General features: G+C 36.7%; 1 protein-coding gene and 1 long non-coding RNA gene across 5 annotated transcripts; one reads left to right on the top strand and one right to left on the bottom strand.

Moving 5' to 3' along the window:
- Positions 1–7,573: 7,573 nt before the first annotated feature.
- Positions 7,574–10,222, bottom strand: LOC149135250 (uncharacterized). The gene is made up of 2 exons (XR_016242308.1): positions 9,639–10,222; positions 7,574–8,729 (listed from the first exon to the last, which is right to left on the bottom strand). It is a non-coding gene; the product is annotated as an uncharacterized LOC149135250 (long non-coding RNA).
- On the top strand, positions 7,596–19,909 carry LOC106875378 (retinol dehydrogenase 13). Of its 4 annotated transcripts, XM_052968719.2 has the most exons (9): positions 10,246–10,351; positions 10,771–10,849; positions 12,246–12,341; positions 14,153–14,271; positions 14,815–14,970; positions 15,358–15,462; positions 16,268–16,477; positions 19,030–19,237; positions 19,752–19,909. In XM_052968719.2, exons 3-9 carry the CDS (start codon positions 12,253–12,255, stop codon positions 19,846–19,848), a joined length of 984 nt encoding a protein of 327 aa, XP_052824679.1. In that variant the 5' UTR covers positions 10,246–10,351; positions 10,771–10,849; positions 12,246–12,252; the 3' UTR covers positions 19,849–19,909. The 4 variants fall into 4 exon arrangements, with proteins under 4 accessions (XP_089210164.1, XP_014778965.1, XP_052824679.1 ...); XM_089354038.1 differs by lacking the exons at positions 10,246–10,351; positions 10,771–10,849 and adding an exon at positions 7,596–7,627; XM_014923479.3 differs by lacking the exon at positions 10,771–10,849 and having other exon boundaries at positions 10,217–10,351.
- The last annotated feature ends 271 nt before the right edge of the window (positions 19,910–20,180 follow it).

Genomic DNA, 20,180 nt, shown 5'->3' on the forward strand with positions numbered 1-20,180 from the left:
AGACAGATTTGCTCAAATTGGGTCCCACACCAAGAGAGGGCCCCATGCTCACACTTGAGCGGACGGTACTATGGTGAATTTATAGTATATTATTTTGGCTTATGGTTTAACCTCAACCTCTCCATCACTTTTTAGCTGAGACTAGTACATGAAGCATAAAACATCAGTCTTCAATTTTTGTAGAGTAGGGGTCCCACTGACAATTCTCTAATTGGGTCTTACACTTCCAAGCACTGGCCCTGCCTTCTACTATATCTCATTCTTCTAAACTCCAGTATGAAATAATTTTTCCCAGTACTTCCTTCCCAGAACCACATCTCTCTGAAACTATCCTTCTACTTAAGAGTCATTAGCTAGCCAATGACTCTTGAGTGAATTTGGTAGATGTACAGTGTGGAAGTCTGTCCCCCACCTACACACACACACATACATGTATAAATATACATGTAGAGAGAGGGGGAAGTGGATGGATGGATGGACAGGTGGTGAGAGATAGAGAGAGATGTGGGTGTGTCTTGTGTCTTTGCATTTGCATTAGTCTCTCCCTCTGCTTGACAACTGGTAGTAGTTTGTGTACATCCCTGTAATTAGCAGTTCAGCAGAAGAGACTGATAGAATAAGTACTGGAGTTGATTTGTTCAGCTAAACCCTTCAAGGCAGTGCCCCGGCATAACCACAATTCAACGACTGAAATAAATAAAAGACAAACGATAAAATAGACAATAAAATCAGAGATTTAAATAAGAACCAACTATAGAAGGAAATGAAAATGATAAAATACAACACAAAAATGAAGGAGAAATTTAGGAAAGAACACTAATATTAAAAACTGAACTCATTGTTAGAATTAAGATAATAGGCATTAACACACTGGTCATCCTAATTATAAACTACAACTTCAATGTAATAAACTGGAAATTAGCAAATTGAAGAGCTTAGACAGAAAAACAAAAACCTAGGGATGGTGTTCTAAAGCTTCTCCTCCAAAACCTTGGTGGAATTTGAACCCAAAATGTAATCAGTCAGAACAAATGTCACAAGGTGTTTTTTTTTTTCCCAATCCTTTAACAAATTTTTAGCGCTCCATAATTCATTGGGTCACAGTTCATTGTGGAAGATATTTTTCTTTGTTGGCACCTATCTAAAAACAATTAGCCTCTCTCTCTCTTAATATACCTACTCTGCACATGATGGACTGTCTTATACAGATAGAAACCTACTATAAAGCAACAAAAGGACTTGAAAAATACTTTAAAGCAAAGAGAAACTGAAAGGTTTAATAATAATAAAAAATATGGAAAATCCCATCAAAGAACTTTTTTTTTTTTTTTGACATATATAAGGAAATTTAGTGCAAACTTGAGACTACTACTCTGAAATAAAAGATTTAGATAAGAACAAATCCACAGAAAGAAAAACATCAAAAAGAAATCCTCAGATATACTGAAGTGGAAACTGGACAGAAAAATCACACTCTGTAGATAATGTCCCCAAAGAGGAGAAGTTAACTTGTGTGATAGTCAGTAATGGATCAAAAACCCTGGGCTAAAAGATGAAACAAAGTTTTTATTCTAGATACTGGAGAGTAATACCCACCTATGAATAAGTAAAACAGTGAAAGAAGATTCTAACATCAAGTGCAGTCCTTGCAACCAGTACAATGAGATGACTGGCAACATCATCTCCACAGTGGCATAGCTAGAGTGTGCTGCCTAGAATAGCCCTTGAGATTGTCATGCACTCGTCAGGCCAACACTACCTATGCAGGTTTACACAGCAGACTCAAAAGTTCTGCCCTCATACAGGCATCACCCAAAGCAGACTAACTCCACTCAGCTACACAAATGACTACCTAGTCCTTGCCAAGTTCAAGCATATTCACAGACACTGTTGAGTCAACAGCTATATCCACTGGACAATATGCTAATACTTCAACATGAAAACAAACAGGAAGTGGTATAAGCATATACCAAAAAGAGTTCATGACTGGGACTTAGCCACGATCATCTGGGATTTGCATATTGAAGCTAACAAGGAGGTCAAGGTAAGCCAACCAAAAATAATAAGCAAAGACTGGAACAAAAATATTTGTACACAGACAGACATCTTAACTTAACCAGAAATATCTGGCATCCGTTTCTCTAAAGCTTGGTAAGATAAGAAAAGGCAGAATTAAATATCAACATTTTCTTTAGTTGAACTTTTCCATCAGTGCCATTAACTAAGAGGCCTTGGTATTTTATGTACCCAACATTCGTCATTCATGTGCATCAAATATCTATACTACCACAGTTGTCTCCCCTACAAGCTTTAATACTTCAGCAATTCTCCCAAATCATTTGTCCATTTTTTCCTACTAGTTAATATCACACATCCAATGAACTATGTTCAGCACATATCTGTATAGATTCCATAGATCTTCAACACTCAGTTCCCATGTTTGTCTGCTTTGCAGCACACCAGTTTATGAAGTCATTGATCAGTATACCTTTGCATATAAAGAAACTCTTTGCTGCCAACAGAAACAATTAGACTAAGGCAGCAAGCTGGCAGAAACGTTAGCACTCCAGGCGAAATGCTCAGTGGTATTTCGTCTGTCTTTTACGTTCTGAGTTCAAATTTCGCCAAGGTCGACTTTGCCTTTCATCCTTTTGGGGTCGATAAATTAAGTACAAGACTGCCCCCACTGCCTCCGCACAAATTTCGAGCCTTGTGCCTAGAGTAGAAAAGAAACAATTAAATTGGCTAGTTTTGCACTTAGTTGATTTTATATTTTTGCAAAGAAGCACAGCTTTAAAAAGGGATGATCATAGGCTACCCTTTTCTGATATTTTCTATAAGCTTAGGCAAGGCCACTGCATTTATGTATATGTAGTTTTGTTGCTTATATGAGTTGGACGGTTTCTCTTGGTGTATGTGTTTTGACATATGAATGCTCTTCTTATTACTAACAACTCAGCTCAGTTATGCTAATCTAACCACAACAATACTTCCTAGAACTCCAACACCTATTGGATCATTTATGTAATGAAAACTTAACATCTGTTCTAAGTAATTGATAGATTTCATTTCATGGATGGTGTCACTGATTTTGTTGAGGTGGTCTGTGAGAAGGTAACATGGTACAGGACATAGTGAGAAAAGGATCTTAGGGGAGGCAAAGCAATTCTTCAAGTGAAAGAGTGCCAGGTACTCATCAATGAAGTGCAATTCTCTGTCATCCTGGACAGGTCCTCAAGCTTGGGATCCAAGCACTCTTGTTATTTCTTTTGAGAGGATTGGAGAGCCAAGAATCCTGACAGCATCCCTTGCTGTTTTTGGTGAATCTGTTGTTTGTGCTTCTGCTGTTGTTGTTGCTGCTGCTACTCCTAAACACCTACTCGGCCTCATAGAGTACAGCCACAGAGTTGCATCAACCTTCTCTGAATCCTACCTGAAACCTACATGAACCTCTGAACCCTACATGAGCATCCTGCCTCTGGGCAGAACTTAGAGGCATCCACTGGGTATATAGCTGAACGAGACCCTTAAGTTGTATCTATTAAGTAATTGCCTGTACTTATGGGATTGTGTGAAATGCTTGTCTACTAATTTAAGGAAGATCCTTCCCAAGCAGGTTTTAACATTCAGTGAGAAGGGTAAGGCAACAAAACCAAAAGACCTTATGGTGACACTTTCTTTTGTGAGTTTTAAGTCCAGGCATAGAGGAGATGTGGTACTTAAACATGCTGTCTGCCAAAGCCTCGTTGTAATAAGGGGCTGCAGTGTTGAAAATGTCTTTATTCAAGGACAGATTCAATATACTTTTACTGACACCCTTCACCAGGTTTTTAAACACAATAGATTGGTGGAAGGAGGTTATTTTAATATACAACAACCTTTCATTTGGTTTGCAATAAGGCTTCTGTGAACAGGTACCCAAATCGTCGTGCATAACATCTAATAACCTTAAAACCAAGGGAGACAAGCGAATGAGTTACTTCCTGTCTAAGCCAATCCAAGGTGTGCCTGTTTGCACCTCTAGGGAAGACTAAAGTATCATCTCAGTATAGACCAAAATGTACTCACCGAAAATACTTCGTTAAGGTAGCCAGTGTATATATGAGGTTGCAGCTATCCGCACTGTTGAATGCTTTCATTGCCATATCATAGAAGCCTACTGCTGGGGGAAGGGTGGGGGCTGCTATAAAACACAAATCATGTGGTGGCCTATTGCTATACACTTTACAAGTGGGGAGTGTAAAAAATCGACCGGTTGTCCATGAATCCCAAGAAAAGTACATTGTAAGAAAATATCCTGAGTGGTAACATCTTATGTAATCATTGGTTTCACGTCTATTTTTGCACTTGGCAATATGAGCAACCCATTGGGTATCTTTTCGGTTTGGATGCCAGTGGCTCCAAAAATTAAATTTCACTGAAATTTTTTTAATTTAGTACAATAATACACTTTACCAAACTGAATTGCTGGAGTTATTTCATTTTTTCCAGAAAAATGTTTTAAAAAAGTTATAGAGGTTTAAAGTTTTATCATTTTCACCCAGTCAAGCAACAAGATTTGGAATCTGTCATTTTGTGCGTGACTGCACATTTTGTCATCAATATCCTAAAAATAGCATGTTTTGTCAATATTTGTAAACAACAAGTGTTATGTCTTCAGTAATTTTCTTTCATGTAAGTAAAGCTTATTTAGCTGTTAGTTTTGGCACGAAAGCTCTCCCATAATTTTCTTTCATCTAAATAAATGTTTATGTTAATTTAAAAGAGAAAAACAGTTAGTTTTAAATCTCTGAGCGAGATGTTGGCAATAAATATGTTTTGTTACAATTTAGATATGCTTAAAAAACAAGCTTTTAAGCATTCAATATGTGTTGATAAACAACACGCTACATGCAATAACCACTTTACAATTTTTAACAGAAAGATTTGGAAGAATTGGAAAGTTCTCTGGTAATTTTCTTTCATGTAAATAAATCAACATGTGCTTTCTCGCAGATAAAAGACTTTTCAAAGAATGCTGTCAACACGTGCTTCCTCACAGACTTTTCAAAGACTGTTACTATGGCAACAGGCAAGATAGTTCTCATGTTTTCACTTGTTACTATTGAAACAAACATGAATGTGTCTGTGGCTTACGATTGGCTACAATTACCAAAATTTTCAAACTTTAGTTACTAATAACTCTTTATTGATTTATAGCGAAAATTATTTTCATGTCATTAATTAGCCTATAAAAGTGTGTCATTACACTGAATATGAAATCAATTCAAACAGAAAATTGGCAACCAAACAGAAAAGATCCCCCATTGAACCTGCTGGTAGGAGGCACATAACTTCTTTAGAAATAGAGGTAAAAATACTATCTTGGTCAGCTTGGTCATAAAAAAAAAAGAATTTCTGAAGCAAAAGCCCCTTTTTGTGAGACAGAGTTACCTACCCTTGAACACAACTTTGCTACTATTCTTACTTTTAGATCCGCTTTTTTCATGAATAATCATAGGATGCACCTAGAAAGTTCCCCTCTGAGGCACAAGTCTGGGCAAGATTGTTTATGAAAGACTAGCAGTCACCCATTCATACCAGCCTCCCCTCTCCATACCACAGATGTTATCCAAGGGAAATGCAAAGGCTGAATCAGCTTGAGACCAGTGATGTTGCAACTCATTCCTCTAGCTCAGTGAACAGGAGCAACAAGAAATAAAGTGACTTGCTCAAGAATAAAACACACAACCTGGGCTAGGAATCGAACTCACTATCTCATGATTGTGAGCCCAAGGTGGTAACCACTGAACCATGTGCATCTAGCAAAAATGTACATTTTTACTAACTCTATACTGAAACGAAAAGTGTGTGTGCATGTGTGTGAATATTTAATACACACACACATACGCACGCACACACACACACACACACACACCCTCTATTTGAGACTACTGCTACTATAAAAACTCACCTCCTCCTAGTCTCGAGGTCTGTTGGTTTCAGACCTTCTAAAGCCTAACCACTGACCACATTACAGTGTATGTGTGTGTGCGCATGCGTCATTCATCTGAGAAAGTAGTCTGCCATGAACCTTTCTATCTGCCAAAGTGCCATGAACCTTTCAGTCTGTCTGCCAAAGCCTTTCTTGTCTGTGTCCTAGGCCTTTCTGTCTGTCTCTCTGTTGACCACAGTATTTTATAACCGCTGTGGACAGACATACTGCAGCAGAGATTGTGCCTAAATAGGTCAGCTCCTGTCCATTTGAGCTTTGCATGACGTAGCTGAGGTCATAGGTCAAAGGGAGACGATTTATCATTTTTTTGACAGGGCAAAGAAAACCTTTTTTCTCGCCTGTTGATCATGGTGGTTTGGATGACCGAGAATCCTTAGATTCAGTTTCGAATCTAAGCTTGGAGAAGGAAGTTTAATTTTTACAAGCTGGTAACGACGATGTTCGAGGTGATGAATTTCATTGTTCTAATGTGGAGAAAGCAAGCAATGGCTTCCTGGAGGCAAATGCAAGCTACGCTTCTTAAGCGGTGAAAAACTGATCTATTTAAGGAAATTGCTGGGCTCCATTGCGATAGGTAGAAACTCCAAGCAATGTAAACTATGGCCTGGACTGTAATTACCAACATGAATGTCAAACTTCAAAAAGTAGTTACCCATTTAATGATTTTAGTAAATTTATACAGAAAATGTAAGCATTATACCGTCCAGCACGTAGTGAAGAATATTGTATACCAAATGCAAATGCAAGTACAGTAAATAAATTATTTTAACTATGAATTGATGTCATTTATTTGTTTACTTCAAAGGCATCCACATGTTTATGGCATTTGTTCACCTTAACACATACTGATACACACTTAACCACTACAAGCTCTTACTGCACCTAACACCAATGACAACATCATAATTCCTACGCAGCAATCTTATGTTCTCTTCATAGAACATTTATAATGTATGTATTACCAGTTCTTTTGGTATAGTAGATTTTTGCTATTCTTGTTTATGTCTCCTCACAGATGTGTATATTCTAACAAGTCACTTCTTAAATTTTGCCGCTCTCTTGTTCAACAAACACTGAGTTAAACTTGCATAGCTGTTTATTTTCTCGTTTCGATTTTTAATGTTTATTTTAGTAGGTTACCAAACTATCAGTTTGGTCTCCCGGCTAAAACGGTAATAACAGATTTTAAAGTTTGCTTGACATTTTATAAGTGTGAAAGGGATTAAAATTTCGATACTCCATATCAAAGGTTCCAACAAGAATAGGCAGAAAATCAGAGCTTGAGACAAGAAGACACTTTCGACCAATCAGAATTCTGTTTACATAATCAGTTTGATTGGTTACCTTCCTCTGTCAGTTGAGTAAAGTGTCATCCAAGCTGATGTTTATTGGTAATTAAACTTATTTTGCAACACTTGTGCATATTTATCAGCTTTGCTTTTGTTAAGAATTATCAACAATTTTTCTTGTGATTGTGATTTGAGAAGACATACAGAAGTAAGCTAAAGATTGGACATAATCTCTTGTGGGCAAGAAATGTAAAATAAAGTTTATGATAAACAACACAAACACTTCATAATTTAAACAGAAATTATTTTTATTTGATGAAAATTTAACGAAATCTAATCATAGGTAAGTGAAATTTTGTTAAATACAACTAAATTGAAAGCCTTTTCCTCTGGCCATATCAGCAATTCTGAAAACTTTTGGGTGCAAATTTTATATGAGTAGAAGCTTTTTTAACAATCTTTATCCTGAAAATCCCCTGCGTAAATTACACAGGTGCACAAATTACATGGGGTTTTTTACGGTATGTATATGTGCAGATTTGTATGTTTTACTTTATGAATGTATTCTCATGCATATAGTTGCATGTCTAGACATGCTTATATATACTTAAATGATAAACTTCTGGAAAGTTTTACAGATGTTTACAGTCTACTGATGGTTTGGATCTGTAGCCTAATTTCTCAAGATTGGTATTTAGGTAGTGTGTTACATATCCCAGTGCCTCAATAATTACAGGTATAAACTTGAACTTGTAATCTGGATAGAGTAGTTGTAGATTCCTCAATAGTTCAGTGTAAGTATTTTCTATTTTTGCTGATCTTTAGCTTTACGTTAATATCCACTAGGCAGCTGATTTTCACAACTGTACAAAGTTTCTCTTCTCTATCCCAAATTATTATATCAGGTCTATTATGTTTACATTTTATTGAGGTTTTCACTGGGACATTCCACCAGCACTCCTTTTTATTGAGTGGCTATAGTTTTCGCAATAGGTTCTTATTTCTTTAGCCTCAGGGTTATCCTTCTGACAGATCTCATTATACTACTGTATACCAAGAACACCATGTCCTAGCAAGAACACCATGTCTTATTGGTAGATGTATGTATGTATGACTCTATATATATAACTTAAACCCTTAATCACCTTGTAAGCTTGTAATTGGCTGAAGTGGCCAGCTATGACAACCAAACAATTACAATAATTTTTTCAATTCTAGGCACAAGGCCCAAAATTTTGGGGGAGGAGACCAGTCGATTAGATCGATCCCAGAGAATGTTAACATGACCAATCTCAATGACTGGTTGGGGAAGGTGTTCAAACCAGATTTTGGTCGTTTCTTTTGCATAGTACTGCACATTTTCCTATGAATATATTGCACTATTTGGTGATGTTGTTTTCATACTTCTTAGTAGCCATTGAAGAACATCCACTTTACACCAGGACCTAATCCAAGAGAAGGCAAAGAAAAAATGACATATTAGTGCTTTAAAAATAATGGCAAGTGTTTACACCTCCCATTAAAACAGCCACTGGAGGAAGCATTACAAGAAATATTGGTAGATATTCTCCCAACTGAGTAAGGCAAGATTTATGGTATGGTCTGTTGTACATTCAGGACTGAGCATCCAGCCATAACACACATTGAAATAGTTAGACATGCCATCATTCCTGTACTTGTACCCCAGTAAATAGGGCAGAGAAATATGAAGATGACAATTAGCGAGACTAGAAACAATGTAATTCCATGGCTGATCAACACTTTTATATTATAGTAAGAGTAGAATGTTGGTTAGGAGTGACAAGAAGCAACACATGTTCAGAAATAATTAAGATGGATATACAAATCCTAATGCCCCCTCCGATTCCACAAGGCCATATCAGAGTCATCTCCAGATGAGAGCACCAAGGCAAAGAGCATGAGACTAATAGTGCAGGTAAAACAGCCTAGTTGTTACACATGGCAGGAAAAATCACTTGAGGGGCTTTTGCTGTAAAGAAGTGGATAAAGTATGACAGCAGAGCAAAGAGGAAAACAATGGAGAGCAGCTAAGGCATCAACAAGACCAGCCAATCACAGTCTCCTGATCCAAATCAGTCACAGATTCATAAAGCGTGAAAGACATCTTGTGCAAAATCCTGAGAATAAGTGAGCAGGTACCTTGTCCTCTGACTGTAGCAAACAGCAGCATAACACCACCATCTTGTGATGAGAAGGAAGAAATGGAGGCCAAGCAAAACTTCCAAGCTATTGAAGAGAGTGCAAAGGGCAAAAAATAAAAAAGGAAAATTACACCCCTACAAAAAAGAGTAAACTCCAAGAAAAATAATAAAAAAATGGTGAAAATTCCTCACCTCAAGAGAAAGCCAGAGGTTAAACAGACATGTAAAACTAACCCAGTACTGCTGATTGTCAATGGAGACTGGAGAATATTTCACAGAATTGCTATGCACATGTGTTAAGTGATAAGTGGTATAAAAATGTTCAATTAAAGAAAAAATACCCTTTTCACTATCCAATCACCTCAACCTCCACCCCCACCACCATCATCTCCCCTTTCTCTCTGCCTTTCTTTAACCTCACCATTAGAACATCACCTCTCTTATAAAATTTGGTTGTTTTCTCTATGTTTTGATAATTCCGACCATGAAAACCTATCTCTGAAAGTCATCGGTGCAGCTCTGTTTTCTGATTTTATGAGCATACCCACAGGTGTTGGAGATATTGTATTCAAAAAAGCGGTCATAGTTGATGTTAGAAAGATAGTGTATAATGCAATGAGGGTGATTCGATCGACAGCCGATTTAGATATTTCTTGCTTTGAATCATTATGCGAAAATATATTTTTTTAATAAAATGTTACCCAATTAGGTTTTCTGCTTTGCAATACTAGTTAAGAGTGGTTTTATTACACAGGGAGGTAACTCTTGTGGAGCGGTTCATTATTTTGTCTGCTCTTGTTATATGGCAATAAAGTCAAAGACAAAATAGGCAAGTTCGGGAACTCGTAAAACGTGTTGAATTATTTTATGATGTTATTTCACCGTATCAATAGTTAGCTTTCGAGGTAAGTATGAATGCTATTATTGCTGTTTAGTGAAAACGTAAAAAAAAAAAAAAAAAAAAAGAAAATTTATTAGTGGGTGGTATTCAGAAGGTGGAGTGCGAGACGTTTATAAAACATGAATTTTAAAATTTCATTAAAGGAGACAAAAAAGGTCCCCACTCCATCACCTTTGTTTTTTCTTTGAATTGTGGGATGCTAAAAAACATTTGTAAAAATTAGGAAAAAATCAAAACGGAGAAATTCCGGGACGGCTATACCGAAAGTCCCAGTCCTAATCAAAGTTAAATTTAATCAACAATATCTTTCTCCATAAAAAAAGACGTTTGTAGTTTTGTGTTAATATTAGAAATAAACATGAAATTTGAGTGAAAATAGTCGATTCCTACAATTCATCTGTGAAATAGATGTCCTTATTTCAGTCGACACCGAAATTCAACTGCCGGTGTAACCCGAAATATATACATAACAGAAAACAAAACCCGAAATAAAATCTGATTGGTATGTAGATTCTATGATTATTGCTTTATTAATCAACTATATTAATTTTATAATAATTTAAATACCTTCAAACTCTGTAAAAATATATTTGGATCAAGTTTTTTATTTCTAATCTCTTAAAATAATGCAGATTTTCATGTCATTGCAAAGGTCATAAAAGTCACCGGTACTCGTTGTCGTTTATCAATCAGCATTTATCGAACAAATCTGTGATCAATGGTATTTCTAGCTCTAGTAAATTATCCCGTCTTAGTTGTCGCAGCCAGTACACCTTATTATTCCAATGAGCCCCTTTTTTAAAGGCAATAACCCGCAATTTGAGGGAGCTTGGTTGCTGTTTTGTTGACGCGTGCTTTATTTGAGTCCTAACTTCTTTATTAAAAAATTAGGTTTTGTGATACAAAACTAAAACAATGGTACTTATATTTACCTATTTTATGATGTTTTGATGTAGAGGTTAATGCTTATAAAAGACATAATTATATTCATGTTTGCAATTTAGTTGAGGAAAAATTTTGGAACTGTAATAAAATCGGCATCGACTTCGTTTCTTTCATAATTTTGTGAAAAATTCCTAATTCTGAACTAAATTTTCCAGGGATACGTTTCATCAAGTGTAGATTACGATTATGTCGGAACTTTTGGAAGGAGGAGAGGATTTTCGAATAATTCAAATATTTTATAATGGGCATGAAGGTTTAGATATCTGTGGAGTATCTCCTCCCATTATAAATGGTTTTGTAGTTTCAAGGAGCTGGAACAGGTCGCCGATTTGTGAGGTGATGAGAATGGCTCCTTAGTACATCATACAGTCGATACAATAAATATAAATAGAACAATGCATATATGTGCCAGAGGGAGATAAGAGAGACACAACCAGGTAGAATGTTTAAGAGAAGATTTATTGATATGTTAACGTGTGTTTGTGTGTGCGTCATATATACTGAATAATAGACAGGCTGTCATAAGAATAAGATGTATGTGTGTGTATGTAAGCATAGACGTATGCGTGTTAAGAACATATAAGGATGGCGATGACGAGGAGACAATGAGTCTCTAGCCAGCGAAGTGATAAGTAAATTCATAGATACAAGAATGATAAGTACTAGTTCATAGTCAATTGTTCACGATAGTTGAAATACTGTATCAAGAAGTTGCGGCGATGATGTAGAGCCGGTTGTGGCACGTGTTGTATATGAAGTTGTGGCAATGATGCTGCTGCCTGGGTCACTTGGTGCAGGAGTTTTCACGGGTTGTATATTCGCTGTTGATCCATGGGTGAAGTAGTTCATGAACAGTGCAGTGTTGTAACCTGGGTGAGTTTTCTTTTACTTGTTTCAGTCATTTTGATAACATTGAAAAATTAAAATTTCTCCATCTTACATTTTTTTAAAAGGCATGAAATGGCACGAAGACTTCAGCGATCACTCAACAAATTTTTTTATCCCTTAAGTTTCATTGGAACAATTGCTGGTGCTTCAGTATTGCTAAAGTAAGTTCTGTATAATTGTATGTGAGCAGCTTAAATTAATTATTTAAGATATCCTCCTCCTCATCATCAACAACAACAACAAATATTTATTATGTAACTTAATGTCAGTTTGGCTGACATCAGTTTTCATAGTTAATATCTATGTAAGAAAAGCACATAAATTGGTTTGTCACCAAATAACAAAACCATGTAAAGTGATTAACCTTCAAATAATAAAATATGTAGACTGATTTAATCTCCAAATATAATTTCAGATTTTAGCACCCTACCAAGAGTGAGGTTAAGCTGATGACAATGCTCTCCCACCCACCAAGCCACCAGTGCTCAACTGGTACATACGCATTTTCCTGACCTTGAAAGAAAGAACGTCAAAGTTGACTATGGCAGAATTTGAACTCAGATCATAAATGTCTGGCATTTTAATAACCCTGCTATCTCACCTCCTTATTTAATGTGCAAATATCAAAACCACATAAATTGGTTAATAGCCAAATAACGAAACCACATAACTAATTTAATCTCCAAATAAAAAATCCATACAACCCAATTAATATCTAAACAGAAACCATATAATCATTCTTGACTGATATCTAAACAACAAAATTACTTTAACTGGTTTATCTTCAAATATCAAAATCATATAAGCTTAACCTTCAAATAACAAAGCCACATAAACTCTATAACAAAACTACACATCCTGTTTAACTTCCAAATTACAAGTCCATATGAGCTGGTTAATATTTAAATACCAAAACCATGTCATCATCATTTTAACATCCATTTTTGTATGCTTTCATGGGTCAGATGGAATTTGTTGAGGTAAATTTTCTACAGCTGGATGCCCTTCATGTCACCAACTTTCATCTGTTCTCAACTAAGGTAATATTTCCCCATGACCAGACATATTTTTGTGGAAGTTTGGTAAAGAAGGATACTTTTTGCACGATGGTGACACTCATTTACAACTACCTTGTGATGTCAAGACAAGGAGATAGTAACACACACACAATGGGCTTTTGTCAGCTTCCATCTACCATATCCACTCACAAGGCCTTGGTCGACCCAGGGCTATAGTAGAAGACATTTACTCAAGGTGTCACATAGTGAACCTGGAACCACATAGTTGGGAAGCAAACTTCTTACCACACAGTGACTCTTATAACAAAACTACATATACTAGTTAATATCCAAATAACAAAGCCATGTAAACTGGTTAATATTTAACAAAACCACATAATCTCTAAGAAAACTACATATAGGCATAGGAGTGGCTATGTGGTAAGTAGCTTACCAACCACGTGGTTCCAGCTTCAGTCCCACTGCGTGGCACCTTGGACAAGTGTCTTCTACTATAGCCTCGGGCCAACCTAAGCCTTGTGAGTGAATTTGGTAGACAGAAACTGAAAGAAGCCCGTCGTATATATGTATATATATATATATATACATGTATGTGTTTGTGTGTCTGTGTTTGTCCCCCCAACATCGCTTGACAACCGATGCTGGTGTGTTTACGTCTCCGTAACTTAGCCGTTCGGCAAAAGAGACCAATAGACTAAGTACTAGGCTTCCAAAGAATAAGTCCTGGAGTCGATTTGCTCGACTAAAGGCGGTGCTCCAGCATGGCCACAGTCAGAAGATTGAAACCATTAAAAGAGTAAAAGTGTATACTGGCTAATATCCAAGTACATAATTATTTACTGTATCAATCAGTCTCTAATTTTCTTACACCAGTCTAATTTATGGTTTAAGATTTAAATCAGAAAACATCAGAGTAACTAACTATTGGAGTTATATGTTTTTTATTTTGTTAGGGACTATCTTGGTGGTTCCAAATATGAAGGGAAAGAGAAGATTGCTGGTAAGACAGTCGTCATAACTGGAGCCAACAGTGGCATTGGGAAGGCTGTTGCTACAGGTCTGGCATATAAACGTGAGTTTATTTCTTTTATTTATATTTCCATTACATACCCCACTGACTCTCCATCAACTTGTCCCTCTATCATGCTTTAGCCTTGATATAAAGCCACCTCCTCGCTTCCTTGAACACACCACCTCACTTAGTAGCTGGAGTTATTTCCCCTGTTCTCTCTCTCTGTCTTGCAAGTTACGTAACACCTTCTGTAGGCCAGTGGCATGAAAATGCACCCAGTGCACACTGTAAAATGGTTGGCATTAGGAAGGGCATCCAACTGTGGAAACTATTTCAAAGCTGACACTGGAGCTTGATGAAACCCTGCAGCTTGCCAAATCCTGTCAAAGTGTTCAATCCATGCCAGCATGGAAAACATGTTAAATGCTGCTGCTGATGAAAGTGAGATTTTTCTGTAACATATGCTCTGGAAATGACTAAACTATGTTAGCAAAAACTTTAGGTGGACTAATGATTTTCATTAAATGTTATATTGGATTGAAATAATTCATAGAGTGTTAAAATACATTTAAATCTGAAGAAATGTATGTATTTCTTTTCTAGGTGGAAGGATAATTCTTGCCTGTCGTGACATGGAACGATGTGCTGAAGCTCAGAAAGAAATTATACACCAGACTGCCAACCTAAATATTCACTGCAGAAAACTAGATCTTGCTTCCATCAAATCTATTAAGGCATTTGCTGATGCATTTAACAAAAGTAAGTGACTGTTTTTTTTTTTTGCTGAAATGCACACATTAAATCAAAGACTGGAATTTATAGTATTGTCTTTTATTCTTTATATTTATTTCTACACAATATGGGAAATACATTTCATAATTGTAAATATCAATATGAATATAAATGAATTCATAATATTGTAATTATATATTTTTTTACATATATGTAATTCAAAGGCATTTCCTCGGGTAAAGTCTTTTCTTTAAGATAAACCATCTACAGATATACACTCTTTTAACCGATATTTGCAGAAATGCTTACTGAGGATCCAGCTCAGATCTTAATCCCTTTTACTTGATACATGTACCAAACACACACATGTTTTGGTCTAAAATACTTAGATAACTGGGCTACTTATTTTTTCAGCTGAAAACCGTTTAGACATTCTAATCAACAATGCAGGGGTGATGTGCAGTCCTAAATCCTTAACTGAAGATGGTTTTGAACAACAGTTAGGTGTAAATTATTTAGGTAAGTTGATTGTATCGTTGACATAGCTTTATCATCTCAGGTGTAAAAAAAAAAACACTACATCATTTCAGTAGGAAAACAAAGGTAATAGAAATTAGATGTCTTCTGAAAGAAATGTTACTGAGCCATAAATTTCAACAAAACTCTTAACTGATATTGTTATAGTTATGGATGGTCATCTTTTGCTAGTTAAACACCTGGACTATATATTTAATCTTCACTTCAGCTTTATTATTTTTATTATTTTAGTTTTTTGTCAAAGATCTTTTGTCACACATTCTGTGACCTCTTCAACAACTTTTTGTCCCATGTGTTTCCTCTTCTATCTATTTCATTTTAAAATGGAATAAGCAGAACAAGTGAAGACACATGAGATAAAGAGTCACTGAAGAGGTCACAGGATGTGTGACAAAGCGCTTTGATAAAGAAACTGAAGCAATGGTAATAAAGCTGAAGTGAAGGCCAAATATATAATATGTGTTTAATTGGCAAAATATGACCATCTCCAAGTATAACAATATCTGTTTCAACACATGATTTCACATCTGCAATCTTGCAAAAGAAATACTTAAATAATATTATCACTAATCAGTCAAGTATAAGATTGGATTGTTAAGGAATTATTTTACATAAATTAGAATGTTGCATAAAAGCACAACGTAGCATCAGCCGAAAATTTGTGTCTACATATTATTCTTCCCTTCACCATATCTGCATTATTATTTTCATTTGTGATTTATTTGCTGAAATCAATTCAATATGAAATTTACTGTTGAAAATTCAATATTTTTGTTAAATTTTGCAGGCCATTTCTTACTGACAGTTTTACTTTTGGACAAATTAAAAAAATCTGCACCAAGTCGTATTCTGAATATTTGTAGTCATTCTTTTAAAAACGGTTCCATGAACTGGCAGGATTTGAATAGTGCACAGAAGTATGATAACCGTGAGGCATTTTACCAAAGTCACCTAGCAAAAGTTCTCTTCACAACTGAACTCAGCAGACGACTTCAAGGTAAACAGTCATTATCTATCGTATAATGTCAACATAACTAAACAAAATATTTTGGGGGTTTATTTAACCATTTAACATTTAAACTGGTCATATCCAATTCAAATTTTCTGCCTGTTTTTTGTTTAAAGCAGCCACGTCTAGCCTTTCACACCTGCCCGGCAATGTCATCCTAAAAATAAACAACCACATCACCAAATAATGCATGACTCATTCAAAACAATGTGAATAAATACGCTTTACATTTGACAGAGTAAACTGAATGCTAAATGGTTAAAATCTAAGCTATGTTAATCCCTTTTTTTATTTTACATTTTTTATGATACTACTTGAATTTATTTATTTTTTGTCAAATATAATTTTTACAAATGCTATCCTTCCTGCTAAAAATACCAATTAGTCTTCAGCTATAAGTATATATATATATATATATATCATCATCATCATCGTTTAACGTCCGCTTTCCATGCTAGCATGGGTTGGACGATTTGACTGAGGACTGGTGAAACCGGATGGCAACACCAGGCTCCAATCTAATTTGGCAGAGTTTCTACAGCTGGATGCCCTTCCTAACGCCAACCACTCAGAGAGTGTAGTGGGTGCTTTTACGTGTCACCCGCACGAAAACGGCCACGCTCGAAATGGTGTCTTTTATGTGCCACCCGCACAAGCCAGTCCAGGGGCACTGGCAACGATCTCGCTCAAAAATCCTACGGGAGCCAGTCAGGCGGTACTGGCAACGGCCACGCTCAAAATGGTGCATCTCATGTGCCACCCGCACAAGAGCCAGTCCAGGGGTACCGGCAACGATCTTACTTGGCTTGCCGGGTCTTCTCACGCACAGCACATTTCCAAAGGTCTCGGTCAGTAGTCATCGCCTCGGTGAGGCCCAATGTACGAAGGTCTTGCCTCACCACCTCAGCCCAGGTCTTCCTGGGCCTACCTCTTCCACGGGTTCCCTCAACTGTTAGGGTGTGATACTTTTTCACGCAGCTATCCTCATCCATTCTCACCACATGTCCATACCAGCGCAATCGTCTCTCTTGCACACCACAACTGATGCTTCTAATGTTCAGCTTTTCTCTCAAGATACTTACACTCTGACGGGTATTCACATTGACATTACACATCCAACGGAGCATACTGGCTTCATTCCTTGCGAGCTTACGCATGTCCTCAGCAATTACAGCCCATGTTTCACTGCCATGTAGCATGGCTGTTCGTACACATGCGTCATACAGTCTGCCTTTTACTCTGAGTGAGAGTCCCTTTGTCGCCAGCAGAGGTAAGAGCTCTCTAAACTTTGCCCAGGCTATTCTTATTCTAGCAGCTACACTTTCAGCGCACCCACCCCCACTACTAACTTGGTCGCCCAGATAGCGAAAGCTATCGACTACCTCTAGTTTTTCACCCTGGAATGAGATAGAAGTTGTTTCCTGTTTGCTTACAGTCTTTATTGCACCTGAACATCTGCCACAAACAAAAACTAACTTCCTAGTTAACCTGCCTTTGATGTTGCTGCACCTCTTATGTGTCCATAGCTTGCACCGGGTACATCTTATAGAGTTACTACCTACTCCTTTTCTACATACTGAGCAGGGCCATCTACCTGAAGGGGTTTGTGTTTTATCTACCTTCCTACTTATTAGGATTTTGGTTTTAGCTAGGTTGACTCTAAGGCCCTTCAATTCTAGACCTTGCTTCCACACCTGAAACTTCTCCTCTAGTCCTGATAGTGACTCCACAATTAGGGTAAGGTCATCAGCATAGAGGAGCTCCCAGGGGCAACCTGTCTTGAACTCCTCTGTGATTTCCTGGAGGACTATGATAAATAAGAGGGGGCTGAGGACGGAACCTTGGTGGACCCCTACCTCTACCCGGAATTCATTGCTGTACTCATTTCCAACCCTCACCTTCCTGGCAGCATCTCTGTACATGGCTCGCACAGCTCTCACTAACCATTCTTCTATCCCAAGTTTCCTCATTGACCACCAGATAAGGGATCGGGGGACCCTGTCAAAGGCTTTCTCCATGTCAACGAAAGCCAGGTACAGAGGTTTATCCTTAGCTAGGTATTTCTCCTACAGCTGTCTCACTAGAAATAAGGCATCAGTAGTGCTTTTACCTGGCACAAACCCAAACTGCATCTCATCTAAATTGATTCGCTCCCTAATTAGTTGGGCTATGACCCTCTCTCTAACTTTCATAACCTGATCTAACAGCTTGATGCCTCTGTAATTATTTGTATCTAAAGCGTCACCTTTACCTTTGTAGCAGTTGACTATGATGCTGCTACATCAGTCATTGGGTATGACTCCTTCGTGTATCACCTGGTTCGTAATACGGGTGACACATATATATCAATGATGATAATAATAATGATTACAAAGTAGCATAGCACTACCTTTAATTCATTTATATATACAGCTTTACACACACATACACATATATATATAGTATATTTTATATGCATTCAGAGAGAGTAAATATCAGATGAGATAATGTTTTAAAGAGTCTCTAGTGATTTTCTTTTCTTCTCTTCTCTTCTCACTTAGGTTCTGGAGTTACTGTAAATGCTGTCTACCCAGGTGTTACTAATACAAATCTAGGCAACCATCTTGGAATCAATAAATCATATATTTCTAGTATATTATTGTGGCCTATTAAATGGATCTTACTGAAAACTCCTATGCAAGGTGCACAAACAGCATTATTTTGCAGTGTTGATCCCAGCCTTGAGACTGTTTCAGGACACTACTTCTGGTATGGTTAACTCTGTTTTATTTTTAATATTTTCAATAATTCTATTATTGATAAAAGGCTTCAACCTAGCAGAATGCTTAGCAGTATTTGGTCTGTCTTTATATTCTGAGTTTGAATTCTGTTGAGGTCGACTTTGCCTTTCATTCTTCTGGGTTTGATAAAATAAGTACCAGTTGAGCACTGGAGGGTTGATATAATCAACTTGCCCCATCTCCCAAAAATTGCTGGCCTTGTGCCAAAATTTTTTATATTTTTACTCATCTGAATATCTGTTTATTTGTTACACTTAGTGAACAGCATAATCAATAATTATAGATTTCTAATGAGCCAGCCACTGGTTCATGACATTTCTGATGATGAGAATGACAAGAGAGCATCGGAGGAATTTCTTATTTGAGGCTTTGGGCTGATCAAAGTCTTGTGAGTGGATTTGGTAAATGGAAATTAAAAGATTTGTGTGTTTATAATTGACCATATAGAAAGCTTGAAAAGACAACTGTTTTTATTTTTTCAGCAACAACAAAGAGATGGAGTTTCCAACAAATGCTTTAGATACAGAAGCAGCCACAAGACTGTGGCTTATTAGTGAAAAGTGGATGGGAATAAAGTAAGAAAATGATTTGTACAAATTGTTTTTGTAAATAAAGATTATGAGAAAATATTAGAACCCTGTTATAGTCTTGTCCAGAAATAATTTCAAGTAATGACCAAAGATTTTTTTTTGTCATCATTAGTTATATCCCATATGTCCTAATAACTTAGCAAAAATCTATTCTCATACTTCCTTTTTTGTGGCTGGGGAGTCATAGTGTCTTATGGGTTATTTCCACTTTTATTTATTCCAGAAAGCTTTTTTGTTGCTGGATTTTGACTCTGACCGACTGTTATTGTATTTATGGTGGTGGATAAGCAGAATTGTTTCAGCAATGGACAAAATGCTTTG

This window comes from Octopus bimaculoides, chromosome 6, assembly GCF_046866305.1.
Source record: "Octopus bimaculoides isolate indiv1 chromosome 6, ASM4686630v1, whole genome shotgun sequence".
Classification (NCBI taxonomy): Eukaryota; Metazoa; Mollusca; class Cephalopoda; order Octopoda; family Octopodidae; genus Octopus; species Octopus bimaculoides.

Bases quoted from the DNA above. Each gene is read 5' to 3' on its own strand.
- LOC106875378 (XM_089354038.1), top strand. From the start codon at position 12,253: ATGGCACGAAGACTTCAGCGATCACTCAACAAATTTTTTTATCCCTTA. The intron at 14,971-15,357 runs GTAAGTGACTGT...TTATTTTTTCAG, and splicing joins TGCTGATGCATTTAACAAAA to CTGAAAACCGTTTAGACATT. The intron at 15,463-16,267 runs GTAAGTTGATTG...TAAATTTTGCAG, and splicing joins GTTAGGTGTAAATTATTTAG to GCCATTTCTTACTGACAGTT.